Here is a 23,506-nt window from a genome sequence, read left to right on the forward strand (position 1 = left end):
CTGGTGGCTGTGCACCCACTGGAGTGTCTGCTAAAAGAGCTGTGAAGCCATGGAGGAGGGAAAAAGGGTGGTTGCTTGTGTGGAAGATGAGGTTTGGGAGCAGAGTATATAAACCCAGTGTGAAGTAGACTTTTTGGTCTCCATCTCAACAGTAAATGCCTAAAAATGATTCAGTGGATGTTTTTGCTCTGTGTGTGTATATGAGTGAAAGTACCACTCCAGAGTTTCCAGGCATTTTGAAATGTTTGAGGCTTTTAAGCTCTATCAACAGCTTTGGTCTGACTAGGTTTTATGTGTCAGTCAAATTTTCCTAATCCACATATAGGATTCAGGTTTGGGGAAAACTCACATGGAGATTGGCATGTGTGACAAGATGTTGTTTCATGGTTGTCTTTCTATATTCACCCCCCTCTTTCTGCTGAAGGAAGCTCTGAACAAGCTAATGTTTCTACTTGTTTCCTAAGAAGTAAATCTCCTGTAAAAGGTAAGTATGCAGCAAGGCAGCTTTTGATCACCTGTCTGCTCCCTAGATGTACTAAGAGCTGTAAAAACGAGATGTTTTAGTGTTTATGTTAGTATGGTAGAGCAGGGGAGCTTTGCCAGAGATTTCTTGTTTGTTGTGTTTTTCTACTAGATCAGATACAGAGGTGTTGATTAGGGGCTGCAGCTGCAGCTCTTGCTGCTCAAACCAGACATACCTTTGTCTGTCCTCTTCAGAGGCTCCTCCTTATACAGCAGAGCTGTGAATTTAAGAGGAGTGAAGTGGAGCCAGCTCGACTGAACATGGGAAAACAAACATGGAAAAGAATGTGCTAGAGAATGAAAAAAGAGAATTACTCTCCAGACCCAAATTATGCTTTGCTAGGTAGCAGCTGTCTGGCATTCACAGATTAAACAGTGCTCAGCTAACATGTAGTGACAGTGATAGCATGTCCTCTGCTTTGCTTTGAGTGCATGAAATGAGGAATTAACTCTCCCATGCTGAAAGCCATGAAAGTATCCGGAAGTGTGTATTTACTGCAAACAAACATTTGAATTTGTCTGTTGTTTTCAGTACCTGTTCTATGGTTTATATGATAATGCAGAGTTATGGTGTTAATGCTACTTTGTAAGTCAAAAAAGTGAAGTAGTATTTCATAAAATGACTCTTTGAACAAATGGAGTTTGGCTCTGAAGGGTTTTATTACATACACAGTTGGTTCTCAGTGATTTGGTGCATTTCATGGTTTTCATAGCCTCTTCTAAAGGTAAAGATTTGTGTGGTCTTTTGTCTTCCAGCATTCTATGTGGAACCCAGGGAGCCTGAAGGAAGCTGTGAAGCTAGTGGAATGATTCCCTGTGTAGCTGAAACTATGTAAGTATTAGGTGTTTGCTTACAAGATCACTTGTCCAGTGCAATTGTTAGAGCAGCGATTGCTTCTGCTTCGGCAGTGGCAGTGATCCTCTCCTGCCTCCCCAATGGGAAGCTCTGTATCTGTTCAGGGCTGCAAACAGACAGGGCATCCATGATACTGTTCCCTACTCTCAGCTGTTTTTAAAGTCGTGTCCCTAGCCATTAAAAGGTAGATAATGCATAGTGGAGTTCTGTAAAATTCTTAGACTATGCTCAAGTGTTTGTGAAAAGCTGAGGCTGGGTTGAGGCTTAGTTAAGCTCTAGTTATGTTGTCTTTGCCTTAGCTGGTGAAATGCTACTTGGAAAGGGATTTAATGGTTGGCTGAGCTGTTTCCCCTTTTGTTATGAGATTTCCTAAATTTGTCTTTGAGGTCTTCTTGAGTGTATGGAAAGCTTTTTCCTCTACTCTCTTGACACTTTCTGTGTTTTGAAACTCATTATAAATACCTTCTGATGCAACACTTTATTAAACAGCAGAACGCTTGTTTTGCTTGTTATTGTCTGGATATATCCAGTAATTTCTATTACTACAATAACATCAGTCATTATAGAAAAATACTGGGTTACTTAAATATCTCCTTTGCATCTTCTCTCCTCCTGCCAGCTGCCCCCCCACTTCATTACTGCTGTTTTCAATTGTGCCACGGTGTGCTTGTATGATTGAGAGTTATTACTGAGTCACTTTGTTTTGCTCCCTTGAAATTTTGGGTTATGTGTGATCTGGTCACTTGAAAATGGAGGAAAAACTCTGCAAATTCCTTACAGGACTTAGAAAAAAGTCCCACACAAAACCCCCACCGAATCAAAAAGACCTCCAAGCATTAGCCAAGGCCTTTGTAATCTCGTCTAGGTTTTCATTTAATGTGTGGGGCCATATGGCTCTGCACAGCCTTTGTTCTTAGAGGGTGACTTGGCTTTAGCTGGCTGTGTTCACCAGCACTCATCTTCCTGTGTTCCCAGCTGCTGACTCCTTTCTGGAAAGGTGCAGAGAAGGTCATTGTGGATCCCTGCTTTGAAAGAGGAGGATGGCCTCATGGGCATCTTGGTGATTCATATGTACTGGAGATTATTGCTCAATACTTTTCTGAGTAATAGACTTCTTTGGGAGCACTGCATCCTGTAGCACTGAGCACATTCCAACCTTAGCCCTGAATCTTGATCCTTTTTAGTAGAATAGCAAAAGCAGTGGTCACTGCTGCCTTTTATGTCTTGCTTTTATGCTGTACAAGCCTCGTAGTAATTTTGCTCTTGGGAACTGATCCTTTTGGGAATTGATGCTTTGCCACCAATCCAGTCTAACCTTTGGGTACACAATAATACTTATAGTTCCTGATCCAGCTGGGAAATCTCTCTGCAGGTCCTTGTGCTGTGTGGCAGTCACTTTGCTCTGCAGCTGAACACACAGCTCTGTTCACCTTCCTGAGGCTGCTCTCTCCCACTCCTTGAGCTCTGCCTTCCCTGCAGCTCCTGATGCTGCAATCAGATCCTCTCTCCAGCCTTCCATAACAAAAGGGCCGGCTTCTCCCACTTGTTTCTGTCTCCTTCCAAGGCTCTTGTTCCTTTCATGCCTTGAAACCTGAGTCACGTAGGAAGCGGAGGTGACTCGTTAGTGAAGTGGATCCAGCTCACGAAGGCAATTTACAAAGGGTAACTGATGGAGTGCCAAAAGATTTTTCTCTTACAAAACCAGATACATGCACAAGCTGCCAGCGGATGCAGTCTGGATTATTTTTTTTCCAAGCTGGTTTTGCTATTTTTGGGGTAGAATGCTTCTAAGTATCTGGCACATGGCATCGAGTTTCTTGTAGAAGAAAAGTGAGGAATTGCAGCAACTGTACATCAGGATCTTCTAGTGTTTGTTCATAAGGAGTAGGATGGTGCTCTGAAAACTTCCTTGGTGGGGAGGAGGAAGGAAGAACTCTGTTACTGCAGGGAAGAGCAGTGCTAGAGTGCTCATGCAGTGGCTGTTCAGGAGCAGCATTCAGCTCTTTGTAAGGCAAGTAGGAGTACAGAAAATGTGTTTGTTGGAGGGGTACGATGTGAGGGAGGTGGATAACTTGCCCTCTGGGGGGTATATGCTACTGGGATTGTTTCTTTTTGGAAACTGCCAGTGAGACACCTCCTTACGTACAGGTGTCTAATAATGCTGGCAGATCTTCCCTCTGTGAATTGTAGTGCTCTTTTTGTGACAGCAAATGACTTTAAAACCCATAAGTTTCATCACATTGGTGATGTCACTTTGGAAACATGAAGATTAGATTGTTATCATCAATAATACAAGCTGTTGCTTAGGAAGCATGACAGCATGAGTCACTTTTATTAGGAAAATTATGGACACAGGATGTCAGTCTTGCAAACTGCCTTTAAAAATTTTTTTAAATTGGGATTCCTCAAGTGAATTGGATTAATCTGTCAATTACAATGTGTGTGATTTGACTACTTTAGAGGAAAGTACTGTTCACTAATAGGCAGCTGTTCCTTAACCTTTCCCCACAGGGAAAAGCTCTTCCAAATCACCAATAGCTAGTAACTGCTGTTACATCTTTGAGCAGAAAGTTTTCTGTACTACCTAAACTCTGCTTTAAACTCTGATGCTAGTTGGTACTTGGTATTTTTTATTCTGTTTTTTTAGCTGCATACTTCTCTCTAAAGAAGAATTTGTCCAGTGTGGTGCTAGGTGCCTCTGAGAAACTGATGGAAGAACAAGAATTTGTGTAGATTGAGCATTTGAATTCAGATGAATTTAAAGATGGAGGGGGGGAAAGCTGGTATGTGGGAGTTAATCACAAAGCAGTTTTTACACTGCCTACTAATATCCTGTTTGTTTTGGTGTAATGAAATAATGACTGGTGTAGACTGGAGAGGACGATGTTGCTCAGGCACCTGGCAGCACAGAAATCAGTGCCAGGCTGTGCTTCACAACTCACAGAGCTGTTAAGTACTAAGGACCAGTGAAATTGTCTTGTGGATTATTTATATTGACATGCATATTTTTATACATCCTTTCAAATACAAATTATTGCAAATTTCTTGAATACATTAAATCAGACTTTGCTTGCCTATGAAAATGATGTAAAGTTAATCATTAAAGCAGTGTGATAAAAGAATATATAATACCTTTGTTCCTTTGGCTGCTTAAAAAATAGGTATTTACTAGTTTTGTGTGTGAGTTATGTGCTTAAGAAAAGGGACTTGGGAGGACAAGGGAAGCCAGGTAGTCAAAACCAGCATCTTGGCTGCTGCAGTTCCACTGGCAAAATTTTTTGCTCATGAAACTGCACACGTGCTGTTTTGTCAAAACAGGTATGATGGCTGAGAGATTTATTTTTGTAATCCTAATATCTGAGAATTCACCTATACTTGTTGCTGCTGTTGGTTTACAGCTTTAAAGAGGACTTCAGTTTCAGTAAAGCTTTGCCCAAGAAAGAATATGGTTAAACTGACATGACATCTATTATATTTCTTAATTTTTCAATTTTTATCTCTCCTCTTTCTTTTTCTAATTCTGAACTGGAAGCTGTACACAAAGTCACAGCAAACCCAATTTTTATGTTTGAAGCTTTTGCCTAACTGACAGCAGAGGTGAAATGCAAATTAGTGGGTAAAGGAGGACTGTGATAAGCAATTGCTTTCTTGGAGCTGACATTTCTGAGAAACAGACTGTCCTTGGTGTGGCTGCTTGCTGATAGGGCAGTGTCAGTGTTAGCTTGGTTTTAACAGGGAAAACTGGGGAACCCTTTTCTCTGGGCAAAGTATCTTTTCCAAATACACAGGGCTTTGTGATTTATAAAGAGTATGATGAAATCATTTTGGCATTTTAATTTTTGTTTAAAAAAAACTCCTCTGAACTGGAATTACTACTTCTTATCTGCATGTGTGTCTGTCTGAAGAAGTTTCATTAAGAAGGCCCCCTCCCCCGTCTGTCTCTTTACCTGAAGGGAGGAGCCCACTTGAAACAATGAACAATTTCTGAATCCCCTCTTGCATAAGAAGTGTTGCCTCCTTTCTGCAGACACACTCTGTGTATGTTTTAAGTACAAAACCTAGATTCCAAACTCTGTTTAAAAACAAACACACAACTTTCACTCTCTCTCCTCCTCCCCAAAACCAGCCAACAGCCAGCCCCCTCCTCCCCCCACCCTGAGAAGTCTCTTTTGCTGATTTGCTGGAGGTACAGTCTAGATCCAATGCTTAGGTCTCTGCCAGGTTGTCCCATCAGTGTCCCTGTCCTGCCTTCCCTGCTTTGTTTCAGTGTTTTATATTCTAGATATAAAATGTGGGTATACTTTTAAAAACCATTTCTTTTAAAGTATTTCTGGGTTAGAGTAGTCTGTTGTGATGAAGCCTGTACATGAATCAACCTCTTTGTAACCTATGCTGCAGTAAGAATTTTAGGAATTTCCTTTATTAGGACCCGTTAGGATAGTGTAGCCACTGAGTGAGCTGCATTGATTTCTAGGTAAAACAGCCTGAAATTGCCTGAAATTTATGGCATATTCCAGCCTTGTGTACACTGCTCCTTTTCAGTATGCAAAGCTTAAATATCCTGAAGTTGGTTGCTTAATGGCAAGTGTTATCCCACATTTAGTACTTCAACTATTCTTTACAGAGAGGCAGCAGTTTGACTGTGAAACTGTTTTTCAGGTTAGCTGAGTGCTGCTGATGGCATGGTGAGATGTGTTGAAGAGCAGCTGCGAGGGTGTCCAAGGGCAGGGGGACCGTGCTAGGAGCTGGGCTTGCACCATCATGGGCCAGTGTGTCACCAAGTGCAAGAACCCTTCTTCTACCCTTGGCAGCAAAAATGGGGAGAGAGAATCTGGCAGCAAATCCCACAGCAAGAGAAGTGCAGTCCACAAAGACGACCACGGCTCAGCTTGCGGGAAGGCTTCAGGAGACATTCTTGTGAATGGGACAAAGAAAACAGATGCTGCTGTAGAGTCCAGTCAGCCTCCAACGTTTTCTGGAGATACAAAGAAGGACTCTGTTTGCAGTGCAGAGGAATCTTCTCTTCAGAGGATTGGGGAGTTATTTAGGAGGTATAAGGACGAGCGGGAAGATGCCATACTGGAAGAAGGAATGGAACGATTTTGCAATGACCTCTGTGTTGATCCCACTGAATTTAAAGTACTAGTTTTGGCTTGGAAATTCCAGGCTGCTACCATGTGCAAATTTACAAGGTTAGTTCTTGTAGAACTTGTAATTATTTTCATATGTTAAAGTATATCCTGTCAGCAGTATGTTGGAGAGACAGCCTCATTAGCTTCACTTACTTATTTCTTCTAATACTTGCATTTTGATCAAATTAATTCCTACCACTACAGAAGGTAAGCTTTGTATTGTCTTTTTTTCCCCTTCCCCTCACACTGGATTTTAGAAAATGTGGTTTTGGCCATTATACTACTAGTGATGAACAGTGTAGTGAGATTCTGTAGACATTAATTTATTCTTGATTTACCAAAAGCAATTTATTGTATCCAGCATTATCTTGGTGGTGAGATTGGACACTGAAATTAATTTTTCCTTTAAAGTAATGTGAGATTCTTTAGTAATTGCTACTAACTCTGTTAAAAGTCTGTGGAAGAATGACAGAATTGTTCCTGTCCAAGCAGTGTAACACTTAATGTCTTTTTCCAAGAGTAATCTTGTTAAAGCATAGAGAGGGAAGGAAATGTGAGGCTTTTGACACTTGCAGCTGTTTCATACTAGCTGACAAATGATTGCTGTTTGAAGTGCTGTGTGCCCTTCTGGACAAGGGGCTCAGTCAGCAGGCTGACAGCATGTGTGATGCTACAGGAAACAATGGAATAGCTAAAACTCCTCCCACTAAGCAAAAGGCAAACCCAAACTGCAGCAGAGTTCCCCAGCTTGATTAGCAATGTCCAGGTAAGAGCAAGGGAAGAGTGTCTACAGGGATTGGCAGGGAGAGAAGGAACTTTTTATTTTGCCCTATGTAGATTGATTTGAGTAATGCTGCTTATTTTTACTGAGCTTATTACTTTGGTGTTCAGAGCCTTGACCCAAGCCTCTGCTGTGCACTGGACAGCATCTTCAGAGTCTTTGTGGCTGAGGGTGTGTGTCAAAGGGATGAGTTACTCTGGAATGCAAATGTGGATTTACTGGAGGCTGATGACACAGGTATTTGCTAAGATGGTAAAGGAATTGTAAGTAGTGTCTGTGATTCTGCACAGCTACCATGAGTGTTATTAACATGGTTTAATTTCCTTGGAGAGGACAAATCTAGTTGTGAGAGGTTATATGTGTTGAAGGGCACGTTCCATGGTACAGGTGCTGATGGATTTTCGCATCAAGGAAAGCATCGTGGTCTGTTCTGAGTGCTGCTCCATCTCCTCTTCCCTCCAGCCTGTCCTGTGTCAGCCTGCTGGCTCTCCTGGCTGGTTGTTACACATGGTTGTTACACCTGCTCACAAGCATCAGAGAAACCGGAGCTAAACGTCTCCCACTCGGTGCTTCAAGCAGTGTTCATACATTGTGCTGTAACCCCTGGGATGCTGTGCTCCCTTCCATGCTCTCAGCAGATGCCTTGCTGACTGACACCAGTGGCTCCCCTTTGGTTTTGCAGGCTGAAAGAGCAACCAAAAACTACAGCAAAAGTAGAAGTGAACTGCTCTGTCCCTTGCAAACAGCTCACCCAGAGCATGGGCATTTAGACATCAGCAGTATTGAATCAAGTTGGGGTAAATGTGTTAGTTTCAAACATTTAGAATTTCTCCTGTGGCAAATTGGATTCACTTTTTAATGTGAAAGGCATTCCAGGATGTGGAAGTGTCCAGAAAAGCCAGAGAGCAGAATCTTTCAAATGTTAACAGGGATCCAGCAGACCTGGAGGCTGTTTGTGGTTCCCCAGGCCTTAAGAAATGCCTTGGAACTGTCTGTCTTTCCAGTGGCCCCTGTTGCCAAAATCTGTGTGCCACTGGGACTGAGGGTACAACACCTTGTCTTGTCCAGGTGTTCCTCTTAGATTTGGTGTAGCTGGATGGAGACAGGACGTGTTCGTGAGGTCGGTGGGAAGGGCTCACTCTAATTTCTCTTCTCTTGCTTAACAGGAAGGAGTTTTTTGAAGGCTGCAAAGCAATAAATGCAGACAGCATTGATGGCATTTGTGCAAGGTTCCCCAGCCTCCTAAACGAAGCCAAGCAGGAGGATAAATTCAAGGATCTCTATCGTTTCACCTTCCAGTTTGGCCTGGACTCTGAAGAAGGACAGAGGTCGCTACATCGGGAAATAGCCATTGCCCTTTGGAAATTAGTCTTCACCCAAAACAAGCCCCCTATTTTGGACCAGTGGTTACACTTCCTAATCAAGAACCCCTCAGGAATCAAGGGAATCTCCCGGGACACGTGGAACATGTTTCTAAATTTTACTCAGGTGATTGGACCGGACCTTAGCAACTACAGCGAGGACGAGGCCTGGCCGAGTCTCTTTGACACCTTTGTGGAGTGGGAAATGGAGCGGAGGAAAAAGGAGGAGGAAACCAAAAGTGTTCTGTCCTCGGACACAGAGGGGCCGTGTGCGGACGGACAGACCTAGCGGCGGCCAAGCAGCAGTGACAAAAGCAACTCCTTGCCCTTCACGAAATGTAAACTCTGGATGTTTCTGGAAATTACCGAGGCTCCAGATTTTTCTACTTTACACCTTTTTCTGCCTTGTCTTTGAAAGGGCTCTAAAATGCTGTATCATGTTTTAGGCACTTTCTTAATTTTGGTTATTCCTTTTACTCTTGCCCTGAAATATTTGACCCTGGCTACAAGTTAAGCATTTTTTTTATTTTATTTTATTTTTAAGACTTCAGATTAGTATAAGTAAGTCTGATACTTCTTGCACAATGTAGATCTTTTTAGTTAGGTTAAATTAACATTGCTAAATTATACAGTGCCAGATTAAGTTTTTTCATACTACATCTGTCAGGGCAGGTCTGTACTGTGTGTAGTGCTGTTTACATTGTTGAAATTTTAGGCTGTAATAATTTTAAGGTTTTATACCGAGATGAACAGCAGTGTTAACTATAAATGCATTAATCCTGGGTAATAAGGCTCTAAAAACCAACATAAGCAACAGCTTTTTGTAATATGGCTAATTCCCATTTTGAGCTAACTCCTAGTGAATGAGTCCAGATCATTCCTTTTTTTGGACTTTCAAACTAAATGTTGGGATTGTTTTATAAAATTACTGTACCTGTCAGTCAACTGAGTGGTAGATGACGATTTATATCTAAATCTCTTTACACATTCACATAATAAAAGAGCAGTACTACCTCAGTTTTATTGAAAGTGGACTTGTTGATGGACTTCCATTTTCTCTGGAAGTTGTATTTTTGTGGTTACATGAGAATATTTTTACTTGACTAAAAGAACCAAAGGTTCTGCTTCTTAAGTTTGCTAAACATTGAGAGAAGCAACACACAAATCCTAAGTCTTCAAGGAAAACTGTGGTATAATTCTGCTTTAATTTGTTTGATTTATACCTAAAGTATTACCTTACTTGTCTGGCAAGCACAGTACTTCTATGTAAGGAACTATCTTTTGCATTAATATTGACAAACCAATTTTTTAAAGCATATGTTTAATTGCTAAATTGCAGTTAATACTCCACACTTTCTGGAGCAACAATATCGGCATCTGATGACAAAGTGAATTCTTAATGTGTTCTTAATGACAGCAGTGTAGATGAGTCATTTTTAGACTGATTTGATAATATTTGGATAGGAGTCAATTTATTATTTTACAATGCCTGTATTGGGACTATTTGCCTGTTGAAATTGTTGTGACTTAAAGGGAGTTTTATTAACACTGGTTGAAACTTTTTTGGTTATTGAGGCTACCTTTTTTAATTTTAGTATGTCAACTTTTTTACACCTTTTGGTAAAAGGTTTGATTGCCAAGGCTTTCTGTATAGCCAAGTGCTGGCTTACTGAATTTGAAACACTTCTGTTACACACCTTTTATTTTCAGAGCTGCATTACAGGTTCATAAACCAACTTCAGCTGAAAAAACAAAACAAAACAAAAAAGCCTAGACAGTCATCCATAGCATCTAATGGCTTTTGTGATATAAGGGTTTTAAAACTAAAGGGAAACAGGTTGTAAGTGGTGAGCTTGTCACAGGTCCAGGGTGTCGTGCTTTGCACATCTGTTGTGCCCCACAGGAGTTAGCAGAGAGAGGAGTAGGATCCACCCAGATTCTGGGTCTGGCTTTGCTGGTATGCAGCCCTGCAATGGCTTGGCTTGGAGGTCATAAATCACTAACAAAGTGTGGGTAATGCAAACTGTTTAAGAACAAACCCACAAGCCACAGATAGCATCTCTTTCATCTAATAAAAGGAGAGTTTGGTCCATGCTGCTCTTGCTGGGAGACAAGCTGTGGAAAACAAATGTGGTTGTTTTAGGTGCAGCTGAATCTGTCCCTTTGCAGGAGAGCCCTGAAGTTGTTTTATGGGTAAATACACCCAAAGCTTTGTCCTTGCTTCTCTAACTTTCTGTGGCACAAAAGTGTTTGGCAGCAAAACCTTATTCTGATTTGGTGAGCAAAGCAGTCCAAAATACTCGTGCTGGAATCGTTGAATTTATGGTGAGACTTTTGCTGGTGCTGTTATTTTTAAAAGACTAAAATAAATTCCCCAACAGAGGCTACTTTGTTAGGAAAAGTTCCAAATGGAGACTGATTTGATAGTAAATTAAGACTGTATTTGTAAGTTTGAGACTCTTCATTCATTCAGCTATTAAATGCTTTGTTCGTCACTTATTTTTTTTTCCCCTTAAAGGAAATTTAAAATGTCCAGAGTGTGAAGAGTAACTACTGAAATGGGTAGTATTCAAAAGAGTAACTATTCAAATTCAGATGGCAGCTTCTGATTTACACCCTAGCATGCAGCAGCCCCAAAGGCTGAGGGATAGAGCTCTTTAAGGAAGGTGTTTATCTTGTGGTTGGAATGTGGACAGCAGTGAGGAAATCAATCCGTAGCGCATCAGGCTCAGCCGTTTTAAGGTATCCGAGGTAACACAGCTGCTTTTTAAAGGCAGAGGTGAACACACAGGAAGGGAAAATCTGGTTTCCTGTTGGGGAAAGGACATGCCATTACCCAGGATTTCAGTGTGGGGGACAGCCCTGCTCCTGTTCTGCTGCTTCCAGCCCGGCAGGAGCAGCTCCACCCACTGGGCAGGGTACTTGCAAAAATAGCCAAATGATCTATCTAGGGAAGTATCACTTATCTTTAGCCTAATTTTAGTCCTTTAATTACCATTTACAGAATGCAAACCAGACCTGTGTCAGTTTTAAACTCCTGAAGGTGCAGCTCTTGGGCAGTGCTGGCAGTGAGTGGGGCTGTCAGACCTTCTCTTGGATTGCCTGGTGATTTTGGGATCCCAAACGAGACTGCCCGGATTCTGTAATGCTGGGGTGAGGGAATGGGGTTTGTGTGTGTCTCTGAGAAGTCTTTAATAATGTTGGAGCCTCTGAAAATATGCTTGTTTAATGGTTAAACTGTGAATATCTGTGGAACAGGCCAAATACATTCACTCTTCATTTTATATAATTTAATTCTTCATTGTGTAGGGCACAGGACTGTAAGTGAGAGTGATGCTGATGAAATCCTTGAAACCATTGCAACTGTTTAATTTTTTTAAAAATTAGATTATGCATTAGGAAACTTTATGCATGTAGTGAATCTGCTGCAACTTGGGATAAATAACTATAGATAACAATATAGATAGTTGGAGTAATATACTGGAAAACTGGTCTGATATCCACAGTCTGTGGCATTTTACTGCCTTCTCTTATATGCAAAGAAATACAACTCCTGTAAACTTTAGCCCCTAGTAATAAAACACTGACCACCTACACCATATTATAGCTTGCAACACCTGTAAAATTTGGCTTCCAGATCAACTGGAGGCTTGATTGTGCTAATTTTCACTTGTGTGGGTGCATTTCTGAGGTCAAAAACTTTCTATTGATTCAAATAAGGATTTGAAACATCCTGGCCATAAAACATGACTGAGGCAATGAGTTGGAATTGAACACCAAATTGTGAGTTTATTTGCTGCTGGTGCTATTCTGCATGGAGAATTACAGCTTTTTAGTACTGTGCAATCCTAGTGAAAGGACCACAGGAGAATGCTCACAGGTCTGGCACAGACACAGCTGGGACTGAGAGCTGCTCCCCCAGGCTGGCCCAGCTGGATCAGCTCTGAGCCAGGACAGGTCTCAGCCAGGCCCAGTTCAGAGCATGGAATGAGCTCAGGCTGCTCTGCTGGGGCTGAGTGGCTCAGGTTGGTGCAGAGGGTGCAGCCCCTGCTCCTGTGGCAGTGCTGGGGCAGCAGCAGCTCTGCTGGGTGAGTTTATTTCACTCTGTGTGTCCATCAGAGCCTGAGGAACCCATGGATCCAGGACTAGCCTGTCACCCATGGTTCCCAGGCCTGTGCACTGACCAGGACCTTAGACTTTTTGTGACACTGTCAGCATGAGCCTTGTTTCTAAAAAAAAGCCCAACAAAATTCAAGAAACACCATGTAGTTAATAGCCACCTCAGTTGTGGTACAGTTTGTTGGCTGAGGTTACATCATTCCCATTCTTTGGTAAATAATAGTCATTGTGAGTTTCTGGGTCTTGCAGCCTTGCGTTCTGCAGTGTGATGCTTTTCTAGAAGGTCCTCAGTAAATTGGGCACCCAGTTCTTCCCTTGAGCCCACTCTGCTCAAAGTATGTACATGTGAATTTAGCCTTTCATATTAAAAAGGAAGATGCTTAACCTGAAACTCAAAATTCTTCAGGGTAGTGCTTCAATATGGAGAAAAACATATTTTTTCAAATAAGTATCAAAGTAAAGTGTCTGCTTAAATTTTGTTGTGTGCAAACAAACCCACCAGTGTTAACATTTTCTCTCTGGTCTATTGAAGATTGAACCTTTGGTTTTATAGTGTGAACTGAAGTGAAATTCATGAGATTGTAAGACAGAAAGAAGGCTGTAACTCCTTCACCATGAAGTACGTAGGTATCTCTACCTCTTGTTCTTAGACTTGAATAGTTTAAGGCTACCATCCTTTCGTCCCGGGATTTTATGCCTGGATGAGTAATCTATTTTTTTTAATTGACCCAAGTTAAGTATTATCTATTTGCCCTAGTTTTTGGTATCCTGTGTTTAACCTGTATGCAAAGGACCCTTTGGAAGGGGGCTGGGTCAAGCTGCAAACCAGAGTTGGTCCTCCCGGGTGCTACTTTTGGAGTGCAATAGAGCAGCTGAGCAGAGCTCCGTGGCTGTGGCTCAGGGGTTCTGTCACCACACGTCCTCTTCCCTGGTCAGGCTGCCTGTACTGACAGTGAATTGAAGATGGAGCAGCTGCTCCCCAAGAGGGAGCCATCAGCCTTTTCATTTGCCCTTGAAAAGCTTTAGGAACCCACTTGATGCAGTGCCATGAGTGTATTTTTATTTTAATCAAAAATACTGTGTTTTGTTCCATGTTGGACTGGACTTGTAACCACCCAGCAAAGATGGGAGCTGCAAAAGTGCAAAGGCTACATGCATCCTTTTTGTCCCTGAGGTCAGAATCCTGCTCAGGATAAAACCCTTGTGCTTGAGTAAAGCTGGAGTGTTCTCAAGAGAACTGGAGATGCCAGAGTGGCTTTGGTGCTCAGCTGTGTTCATTAATGCATTGGGGGGTGTTCTCCTCCATGCCACACATTTGTGCCCTTCCTTTCCTCCCCCAGAGCAAACTGCAGCACAGTTTCTCCCACAGCAAATCCCCCACAGTGCGATGCTGTGGCAGCTGCTGCTGCAGGATCCCTCCAGTGTGAGGGCAGCTTTTGGGGTGTGACCTCTTGCACTATCAGGAGGGGCATCTATTTCAAGAGAAGGGGAATGTGTGAGACAGCAGGTAAAAAGAGCATGTGTGTTCTTGTCCTAACAGCTTGCCTTAAATCACTGACATTGCAGCGGTTCCTTGCTACTATTGCAATCCTCGGTCTTTGAAAATCCAACAGGTTCTGTAGGTAATACTGTTTTTTGTTTAATTTTTAATAAGTTTCTATCTTTGCATAATTGCACTCTTCAGATAAGCCCTTTTTGGATAACGTGTCATTTCACACACAGGAAAAAAAAATCCATCTCCAGTGTTTGTGCTGTAAAGTGTTTCTTTTTATGCCCTGTAAATTATATCTGGACTAAAGGTTGCCTACTGTTGAAGCAGTGTGTTTACTTGAATGTTGCCATTGTATGCAGTTACAGCTGCTGACTCTTGCTCTTCTCTGGGCCTGTGAGAGTGGAGATTGTGTGGCCAGAGCTGGCAAACCTGCACAGAGGATCAGTGGAGCTGAAGGCTGGCTGCTGCTCCCACGAGTGTTACACGTTAGAGGACTTCACAGATCAGTGCTCCATATTTAGAAGTTGTGACTTCTTTAGTCATGCTAAACAAAGTTATTTGAAAATACACTTGTGTAAGTTTGAAATAGTCTTTTGAAAGGAGATGGGCTGGCAGGAGGGTTGGAGGGCCTCGTGCTGTAAGTTGTTGAGTAACTCAAGTTCCAGGAGCTGTGGATGGCACTGGCAGGGCTCTGTCCTGAGCCAGCACTGCTGGGCTTTGCACTGCCTGGTCTTGAGGGCATGAAGCAACACAAGGCCTTGATGGGCTCTGTGGAGAAGGGTCAGCCTGGGAGCACTGGTTGGTGCAGCCTTGTTCTCTCTTGTGGATCTTGAGGCCCCAGTTCAGCCTCAAGTCGCTCTCTGTGGAAGAAATGTGTTTTGGTAGTGTTTGCTCCCAGAGAGGTAACTCAGTGTGACTGGGGGAGGACTGGAAGCAGGCTTTGTGTGGCTGTGTCTGTGAGCACAGCTCCCTGCTGGGCCTCTGGGCTCCTCAGCAATCCAGCCAGGGTGGGCAGGGTCACATCTGCTGTCCTCTGTGCCTGGGGGTGTTTTGCCTTTTCAGACTTACCCAGGAGATAACCCTGTATGAGCCAGTTTTCTCACTCTGGGAAATGATGAATGTGTTGCATGTCACAGCAGCCCCGTGGTTCCTCTTTGGGACAGCAGTATCAGAAGTGCTGTGTAAATGTAGTGCTTGAAAACAGCTGGAATAAATTCTGTTTCATGTAGGATCTTTATTTCAAGGGGATGCAGCCAAATTTGAAACCTGATCTAGAGGAAAATTGGGAGAATTCCAGGGCAATGCATCTACTGAATCCCAATCTACTGAATTGGTTTGTAGTTTTACAGTTACCTTTCTTACATCAAATTTTCTCACCATTGGTGTCTGGAACAGAATGGAAACAGCATCTTATGGAATGTGCAATCTAAAGCACAATGCAAATTGGGTGTGATAAGAAGGTTGTCTTTACTTGATAGCAATCCTGAGTGCAATGTTTTTGTTGTGTCCCTTTTGGAAGAAGAGCATTAAATACAGTCTGAGGTTTTTCTTACAAGCAAAGCATTGGTTTGTCCATTACTGACTTCTTGTGAAATTTGTGCCAGATGTATATTAAATATTTTGGTGCTTTTTCTAATCCAAGCTGCCATTCATTTACCTGTGAGATTATTGTACTTCTGTATATTTAAATGACCAACCCCTTAAAGAAAAAAAAAAACAAAAAAAAATCCTTTAGTCACAATGTATCCTGACTACTGTAGCCTGTAAATGTTCCAAAGCTTCTGGGTTTCCTGTATTCCAGTAAGGTCTGAGGGGAGGGGAACAGCTACAGAAATCTCACCCAGTGGGAAGGGAACTCGCACGCTGTTCTGTGCGTTACTGAACGAACGAGTAACATTTGTGGTGTTTACATAACGACACATTGGTGTTCACTTTTTTGTGCTCAAGCTTTGTACAAAATGTCTTATTTAAAGCTGAAGTCCTTTTTACATTTTTCAATTAAAAAGGGACAAATTACTTATTTTTTCATGCCTATGAATAGGACTCTTGCTAGTTTTATTTATCATGTCAGTTTCTCCAGCAGGATCCTGGATGCTCACTAAGTCCTGGCAGAGAGGTGACCACAAAATTTTTAAGTGTGTGGAAGGAAAACTGGCTGGTTTTTTTTTAACTTTGCAGTGCAAGTGTCTGCAACAAGGAGATGTTGGATGTGAACAGCTTGAACAGGAGTGAATCCTTAGAGAGGGATGAGTGCTGGGATCAGTTTGCCCTTCACCCCCTGCCCTGAGCTGCCTGAGCTCTGGTCTCTGCTGGACTGGCTCCCTTTCACATTCTGTAGTAGCACTGATGTTATTGCTTATGCCACCCTGCAATAGCTGCAGCCAAAGGAATGCCAGGCTCACCTGAAGTGGCCAAAGTACCTTAGTGTGAGAAAAAATTGGCTGCATTCATCTTGCTGAATAACAGATTTAATTTTCAGGTGGCTTTAAATTTAATCATTAATGACACTGACATGAGCATCTCCTGCCTGCTCACTGCTGGTTCTGGGCTTTCTCCTGCTTTCTAGTATTTGTGCTTCCTCCTCCATGCAGCAACTCCCAACTTCCAAATCCCAAGATAAGGAGAGAGCCCAGCCCAGCACAGTGAACTTAGGGTTGTAAACTAGGAGGGTGTAAATATTCCATCAGCTGTATTTAATAACTTCTGGAATGGTAACTATTTCAGCTTTATCTTGGCCTATTCCAATTCACATGAAAAAATCCCTCATCTCATGGTCAAACCTTTTAACAAACATTTCCTTTTAATTTTTCAATTTTTTTTCTGAATGCCTAAAACTCTCCTAAGCATCTTTGTGCTTGGAAATTCTGTATGTTAACAAAGATGCTCAAGCAGTCTCTATTTCAATGGCTGCAAAGGAGAGGTCACAAATCATCTCCTGCTTCCAGCTCCCTGTGGAAAGCAATGCTGTGTGAAGTCCACGCAGCCATGTGCTTTCCTAAACATCCCTTGCCCCTCCCACAGCCACCAGGAAACTTCTTTTTTTTTTTTTTTTGGTGTGAAGGGAGGGTGGGGGTGGTCAGGGAGGGAGGAGAAAGTGGAGATTGTCCAAGAAGTATGAATCACTGATTCCTCCTTTCCATGGACTGAGTACAGCACTTTCCCAGAAAGGAGGCAGCGGCTCCAGGAGCTGGCACAGCGCAGTTCCAGCAATCCACGCAGTTCCTGGGCTGGCTGTTAACTGCTGAGCAGCTGCTGCAGGCTCTGCACTGCCCTGCCTGGTTTATGGCCTGGGATGTTCCAGGGGAGATGCCCAGCTGGCACCCTGGTGTCCAGCAGGGAATGACATCCCTGCCCAGCCCCTGTGGAGCACTGCTCCAGCTGGCCCACAGCACTGACCTTCCCACAGCAAGAAGGGTTAATGAAAAAGGGTTTGTGCTTTAAGACACTTTGAATGGCTTTTATTTTTAGACATTTTAGAAGATACAGAGTGAAAGCCTATTGTTCTTAAGAGATCTTTACAAAGACATCAATATTTAAAGTAATTAAAAATATGTTAACAAAAGACTTTGCTTAAAAACTTGGCAATTTAACAAGCACTCCTCCCTTCATCATCTTTTATTCCCATCAGACCAAGGCCGGGTTGTGATCCATGTGTGCTGCAACACAAACAAGAGTTGTGTTAGTTCTGCTCAGTTCAGCCTTCATGCACATAACTCTGCTGGGCTGGCAGTGAGGGCTGCAACCACCCCGGCCAGCACACTGTGGGGTGGAAAAAGAATTAATTTTTCAATTATTTGGCATCCTTTTTAATCAAGAAGCCTTCTCTGAACTGTTGGTCCTCAGGCAAACAGGAATATAGGAACCTCATACTTGGCAAGAAATCTCTTCCCAGCCTGAGCTGGAGCTCCCATCCAACCCACTCAGCAGCCTGAGAGTGTGAGCCAAGCCCTGTGGGCTCCCACAGCCTCCCTGTGGATGCAGATTCCTGAATCCACCTGTTCTGCTGGTGGGATTCCCTACCCCTTGGTGATGGAAGATTGTGCTAAGCAAGAATAGTTGGAAATGGCCCTTGAAAAGTAAACTGGGACGTGCTGAGCCCAGTGACTCTGCTGCAAAGGACACAGGGTGTGGGACTGCAGCTCACAGCCATCCCTGCCTCAAACCTGCCTGTGGGGTGACAGGTGAGAGTGCAGGGCACCTGAGGTGATACAGGGTGTAGAGAGGCAAATGATTGCTCAGAAATACACAAACAGATGCAGTTTTAGCCCAAAGAAGACAGCAGAAAGGTAGATGTGACCTTTATTAGGCTGACCATTGACAGTGAGAGCACCGAAGGCTGCCGAAGTGACCATGTCCTCAGTAACCAGGGCTTTGCTTAGGAAAGATTGAACTTTTCTGGTGAATGATTAAACAGTGAGACTGTGGCAGTTCAGGCCCAGGGGCTGAAATGCAGGCAGCCCACTCCAGGGAAGCATCCCTGATACCTGCAGTGCTGCAGCCCAACTCAAATTCACAGCTTGCTCCTTCCTATAAAAGCTGGAGGACTCTGAACAAATTTGGGGTTTCTCATTTTTTGTCCATCACATGAGAACAAGGGAATGAAGCACCTCCTTGATCAGCTGCGGCTGAAGCACAGTGTGGGGTACCACAACACAACAACTGGTAGGTGAGGCCTTGGCTGCAGCAATTTGGTGCTTTTAGAAACCAAACACCCCAAAAACTCCTGTCTGCTGTGGAAACTCTGCTTGATTCTCTCATGGCCACACAAAACTTCTCTCACTGTCAATGGGGATGAGACATCCTCTGGGGGAGGTGGGGGAGCTGATAAGATTTGTACCATTAATCAACCTGTGGACCCTCAGATCCATCAGCTGTGACTCAGGCCTGCTTTGTGGGCAGAACTTAGGGCTGAGGTTTTATTGGCCCAACATGGAAGTCAGAATAAGTACAATAGCTTCTTCAGCCTTTCTCTTGGGCTTTCTCTTCCTTGTGCAGGGCTTTAATTTTTAATAGATTAAGATAAAAATATTCAGCTCTGTATTTTCCTTGGTTCTTTGCAAAACAGGTAGCAAGTTACCTGTTCACTCCAGGAAAGAGAACAACGCACAGGGTGTTATTCTGCAGGCTCCTATAAAGCTTTTTGATATGCTGGTCTAACTTCTTCACCTTTTTCCTTAGATCCTGCTCCTGCATAAGAGAATAGAAGCATTAAAGTCCCCGATTCATCAGCAATTATCCTTCCAAGTGTGTGGGGCTGGCACAGGTGCAGGGAGAACCACAAGCCCTGCTCAAATGGGAGCTGCAACTCCAGAGCTGTCAGCTAGAGCTCTTCTTTCCTGTGCAGCCACACAGGCACTCACCTCTCCCTGTGCTGCCTGTGCCCTGTGAGCTCTCCAGTGCCAGGTTTCAGTTCCTGGGCAGCACCACCCCCTGCCCCGTGCAGCTATGCTGGTTTCACTGTTATGCAGTGCCCTGCAAACATCATGTTATCTTGTGTGGTGTTATCTCTCAAGCTGCTCTGTGGGAACTGATCCTTGGCAGCTCCTTTGCCCCAGCACAAGGAAACCCTTCTGTCACAAGGAGCTCTGCACCTCAGCCAGCTCAAAGTTACCTCTCCAGGTTCCCAGGGCAGTCCCCCCATCTCTAACTGCAACAAACATCAGCAGAGCCTCACACTCACAGAGTCACACAGCTGCTCCATTTTCTCATAGAAGATGTGTTTTCCTTGCTTCCCATTGCTGTGATTCGTTTGCCAAATCCATTTCCAGAGGTGACCTGGAGCAAGGGCATTCCTACTTCTTAGCTCACTACCCTTCATGGTCCATCCATTTATGGCTTCAAGGGCATCCACAGCACTCTGGGTTTTCTGGAATTCTGAAATGCAAAGAGAAGGGAACATGCTTTGGCAATGCTGTTGCTGCCCTCCTTGGCACCTGCAAGGCAGGGCTAATGGTGTGGAGCAGGAGGGAGATGAGAAACAAATCACTGCAGCAAGCAGATCCTCATTGTGCGACAGATAAACATCAGACTAGAACTGCCAGCTGGCTGCAGCAGCACTCACTGAGCTGTTCTCACCTTGCAGAGGTGATTCCTGGGCTGTGTGAAACTGCACAGCAGCCACCCCTCACATGGAAGTACTGGAGCCCCATTAGTTACCCTGGAATTTTTCTAAGTAAATGTTTGGGGGTTTTTTAAACAGGTGTTTTTTCCTCTTAAATATTTAGCTGTAAAGTGCTCCTCCAAAGAATATGTGCTTTCACTGGAGTATTTTAAATACCATCCCTTGAAGCCTACCTGGGTTTCAGTAGCTCTTGCTGTGTCTGTGCAAAGTCCCAAGGGCTGCTGAATATTATTTGAAGGAAATATGCAGGCTGTGTGTGAAGCTACTTACTGAGGAAGCAGCAGTTCCTGTGCTTCCCACTCTGAAGATCCTTTGGCAGGAACAGTGTTTCCAGGTCTTTCAACTGGCTGAATTCTTCTTGCAAGTCTGTCTCTGTTAATGACTTCTTTAGACCAGCCACATAAATCACACCTTGATTTTCTACATCCAGTTCTAATTCCTTAATCAGAACATTGCAGTCCAGCATTGCTGCAGTGACTGGTCTCTGGACCTGGATGGTGGATGCAGCAGGAATAAAAAGCATGTCAGCCCACACTGCTCTGTGTTCTGAACTTCTATTTTAAAGTATTTTTCTCCCATTACCAAAAGTAGACAGGTTCTTTTTCATCACTTGAAATAAATATGACTAATGAAGGCCAAATTACTTAGTCATGATAAAGGGAGATCATATTTGTAATGCAGAAAAACTATAAAACTAAAATGCCATACTCTGTATAGCCCTGTTACTTGGATCTGCCTTTTCAAGCTGCAGCTGGAGGTCAGAACTCTTTCTCACTCCCTTCTGCTGACAGGCAGAAAAGAAAAACAAGAGGGATCCAGCCACTTCCTTTCTGCCAGTGGCCCTGAACTGTGCAGGGACAGGGAGATTGTAACAGCACAAGCATTTGCTCAGACACACTGCTGTGATGTTTCAGATGCACTGGAGACTGTGCCTGGGCTGAACATAACTTTTGCTGTTTGCCTTTACCTTAATGCAGGATCCTGCCACCTCAGCTCCATTCAGGCACTCCACAGCAAGCTGGGCAGCTTCCAGCACTTCATATTGGATACAGACATAGGGCTTGAAATAGCAGAGTAAAATACTTCAGGTTTAGCAGTGAGACACATTATCCCTCCCTTTTAAAAAGTCAGGTCTCAATAAAGTTTTGCTTTCTTTTAAAACTAGAATAATATTAAAAAGTTTGAGGGTAAAATATGTAATACTCCACATACTCTAGCTGTTTAAACCCCCCTTCAATTAACTCTTCAATTAATATTACCCTTTTTTTCTCCTTTGGCTATTAAAAGCCTTAACATATCAGTTCTTTTTATGAGGACAAAAATCACCTCAGCTTCCCCAGCACTCAAAGTCCTCTGAGCAGCACGAGCTGCACTGTTCTTGTCATTGTGTGGAGCAGCTTTTAAGGTGCCCTGAGTGTTTGTAGTTGATGACTAAACTACCACAAAACCCCCTCCAAACAGAATAACTGGTATTTCTCTGGTTCTAAATTGTATCTTTCCAAGATTTTACTCATACCTTCCAGGCCTGTCTGCAACCTTTGAGTGCTCCTCACCTGGAATGTTTCAGTTACCACTGTAAGGGACTGGATTGGTCCACACCTCCCAAATTCTTTCTTCACAGACTTCATGCAGAAGTTTTCTTCAAAAGGACCTGCGTAAATTGTCAGCATGTCAGTCAGCTTGCTTCTCACCTGTTGGAACACAGATTAGAGAAGGCACTTCACAAAGCAAAGGAACTAACTACTCAGTGCCTCCTGATAAATCACATCTCTCTACAAGCTCAGCATGAAGACTATTCTCAAACAAGAAATAATACCTTTTCATGAAGTCCAGCATGAAGGTGAGATGCAAGGTACTCTGGACCCAAACTGAACTGAATGATACTGAATTTGGACAGGGGAACATCTTCCAAGGCTCTCTGAAGGATCTGGAGGGACAAGAGCAAACAAGGTTCAAAGAGGTACAAGACAATTGTACTGCAGAGGATCAAAAACAAGGCTATTGAATTTAACTCCCAACTTAAATTTTCATTATTGTCCAAGAAAGTCCTCAGGTAGAAATTCTTCTCTGGTGAGTCATGAGAGGATGCAGAGGATCAAAGCTCATTTCCGAAATGCTGAAATGGATTTAGCTAACCTGGCATTAACACTATTGCTAACAGCACTGTCAGTCAGCTTTTAAAATAGGACTCATCTGCCCACTCCCAGAACAAGAACAACTTTGAACTATTTTGATGCTTAGACCAACCCACTCTAAGTCCATTCACCTGTTTGTTTGAAGTGCTCAGGTTACTCTGACACAGGCCAGAAGAGTCTGATCCCTGTCTGCCCAAAAGGAGAGGTTTTTGGCCAGTCACCTGCAGACAATCTAAAAAACTAGCAGAGAGAAGTACACTGTGAATCACAATAGTTTTCAGTATGGGGAATAAAAACTTTCAAGAAATGCTTGTCAGAGAATTACAATGCAGTTAAGAAATTTGAAAAAATATTCTTGTCCATAACATCAAAAGAAGCTTAGAAAATATTCAGTGAAATTTGAGATGAAACTGCCTAAAGTTTTTCAGCACTATGCTGCAGTTATTCATGTCTGTCTGAAGATCCTGATTGCTTCTGAAAAATGCAAGGCACTTGTTGGATTTTACTGAGGATTCAACTGAAGGAAAAGGATACATATTTGAGAATCTTATTACCATGGTTTGGATAATGGTGGAGGCTCATTCAGCTGTTCCTGGAACCCACATCCTTGTGGCTGTAGCACAGCTTTGTTCTGTGAGACCTCAGCCAGTTTTTCAGCTGTCAGAAGCATCTCCAAGTTTAGTTCTGCTACCTTGAGGAAGGAAGAAGATTATTAGCTGGCTTTCATCTCATCAGCTAATTGTAGCTGACAAAAAGCCTGTGCTTTCCCTGTGAGTCATGCAGGCACACTCCAGCAGTGAAGAAACATGGACATTAATTTCTTGCCTTATTATTTTCTGTTGTCATTTTGGAGCATGCAGCACTCACAGCATCAACAGGCAGTCATCTCCAAAAAAGTTCTCTCAGAAATCAACAGCACAAGGGACTCATAAAACCAGCTGAATCACTACCACAACACACAAGGTCTCTCTCTTTGATCTAGAAAAT

At 43.0% G+C, this 23,506-nt stretch overlaps 2 protein-coding genes across 2 annotated transcripts in view; one reads left to right on the forward strand and one right to left on the reverse strand.

Annotated features, from left to right (window-relative positions):
* Positions 1 to 471: 471 nt before the first annotated feature.
* Positions 472 to 15,899, forward strand: DCUN1D3 (defective in cullin neddylation 1 domain containing 3). Its single transcript, XM_031056526.1, has 3 exons — positions 472 to 1,354; positions 6,038 to 6,570; positions 8,458 to 15,899. The coding sequence occupies exons 2-3, from the start codon at positions 6,140 to 6,142 to the stop codon at positions 8,939 to 8,941; spliced, it is 915 nt and encodes a 304-aa protein (XP_030912386.1). The 5' UTR covers positions 472 to 1,354; positions 6,038 to 6,139; the 3' UTR covers positions 8,942 to 15,899.
* A 1,793-nt stretch (positions 15,900 to 17,692) lies between these two features.
* The window catches only part of REXO5 (RNA exonuclease 5), a 14,531-nt gene continuing 8,717 nt past the window's right edge, over positions 17,693 to 23,506 (reverse strand). The window contains exons 11-19 of the mRNA XM_031056570.1: positions 23,074 to 23,210; positions 22,651 to 22,759; positions 22,201 to 22,311; positions 21,938 to 22,075; positions 21,352 to 21,444; positions 20,655 to 20,874; positions 19,944 to 20,137; positions 19,341 to 19,450; positions 17,693 to 17,919 (exon numbers count right to left, since the gene is read on the reverse strand). Of these exons, the coding sequence (XP_030912430.1) occupies positions 17,850 to 17,919; positions 19,341 to 19,450; positions 19,944 to 20,137; positions 20,655 to 20,874; positions 21,352 to 21,444; positions 21,938 to 22,075; positions 22,201 to 22,311; positions 22,651 to 22,759; positions 23,074 to 23,210 (1,182 nt within the window). The 3' untranslated portion in view covers positions 17,693 to 17,849. The remainder of the gene's footprint in view (positions 17,920 to 19,340; positions 19,451 to 19,943; positions 20,138 to 20,654; positions 20,875 to 21,351; positions 21,445 to 21,937; positions 22,076 to 22,200; positions 22,312 to 22,650; positions 22,760 to 23,073; positions 23,211 to 23,506) is intronic.

This window comes from Geospiza fortis, unplaced genomic scaffold (genome assembly GCF_000277835.1).
Source record: "Geospiza fortis unplaced genomic scaffold, GeoFor_1.0 scaffold237, whole genome shotgun sequence".
In the NCBI taxonomy this organism is placed as follows: Eukaryota; Metazoa; Chordata; class Aves; order Passeriformes; family Thraupidae; genus Geospiza; species Geospiza fortis.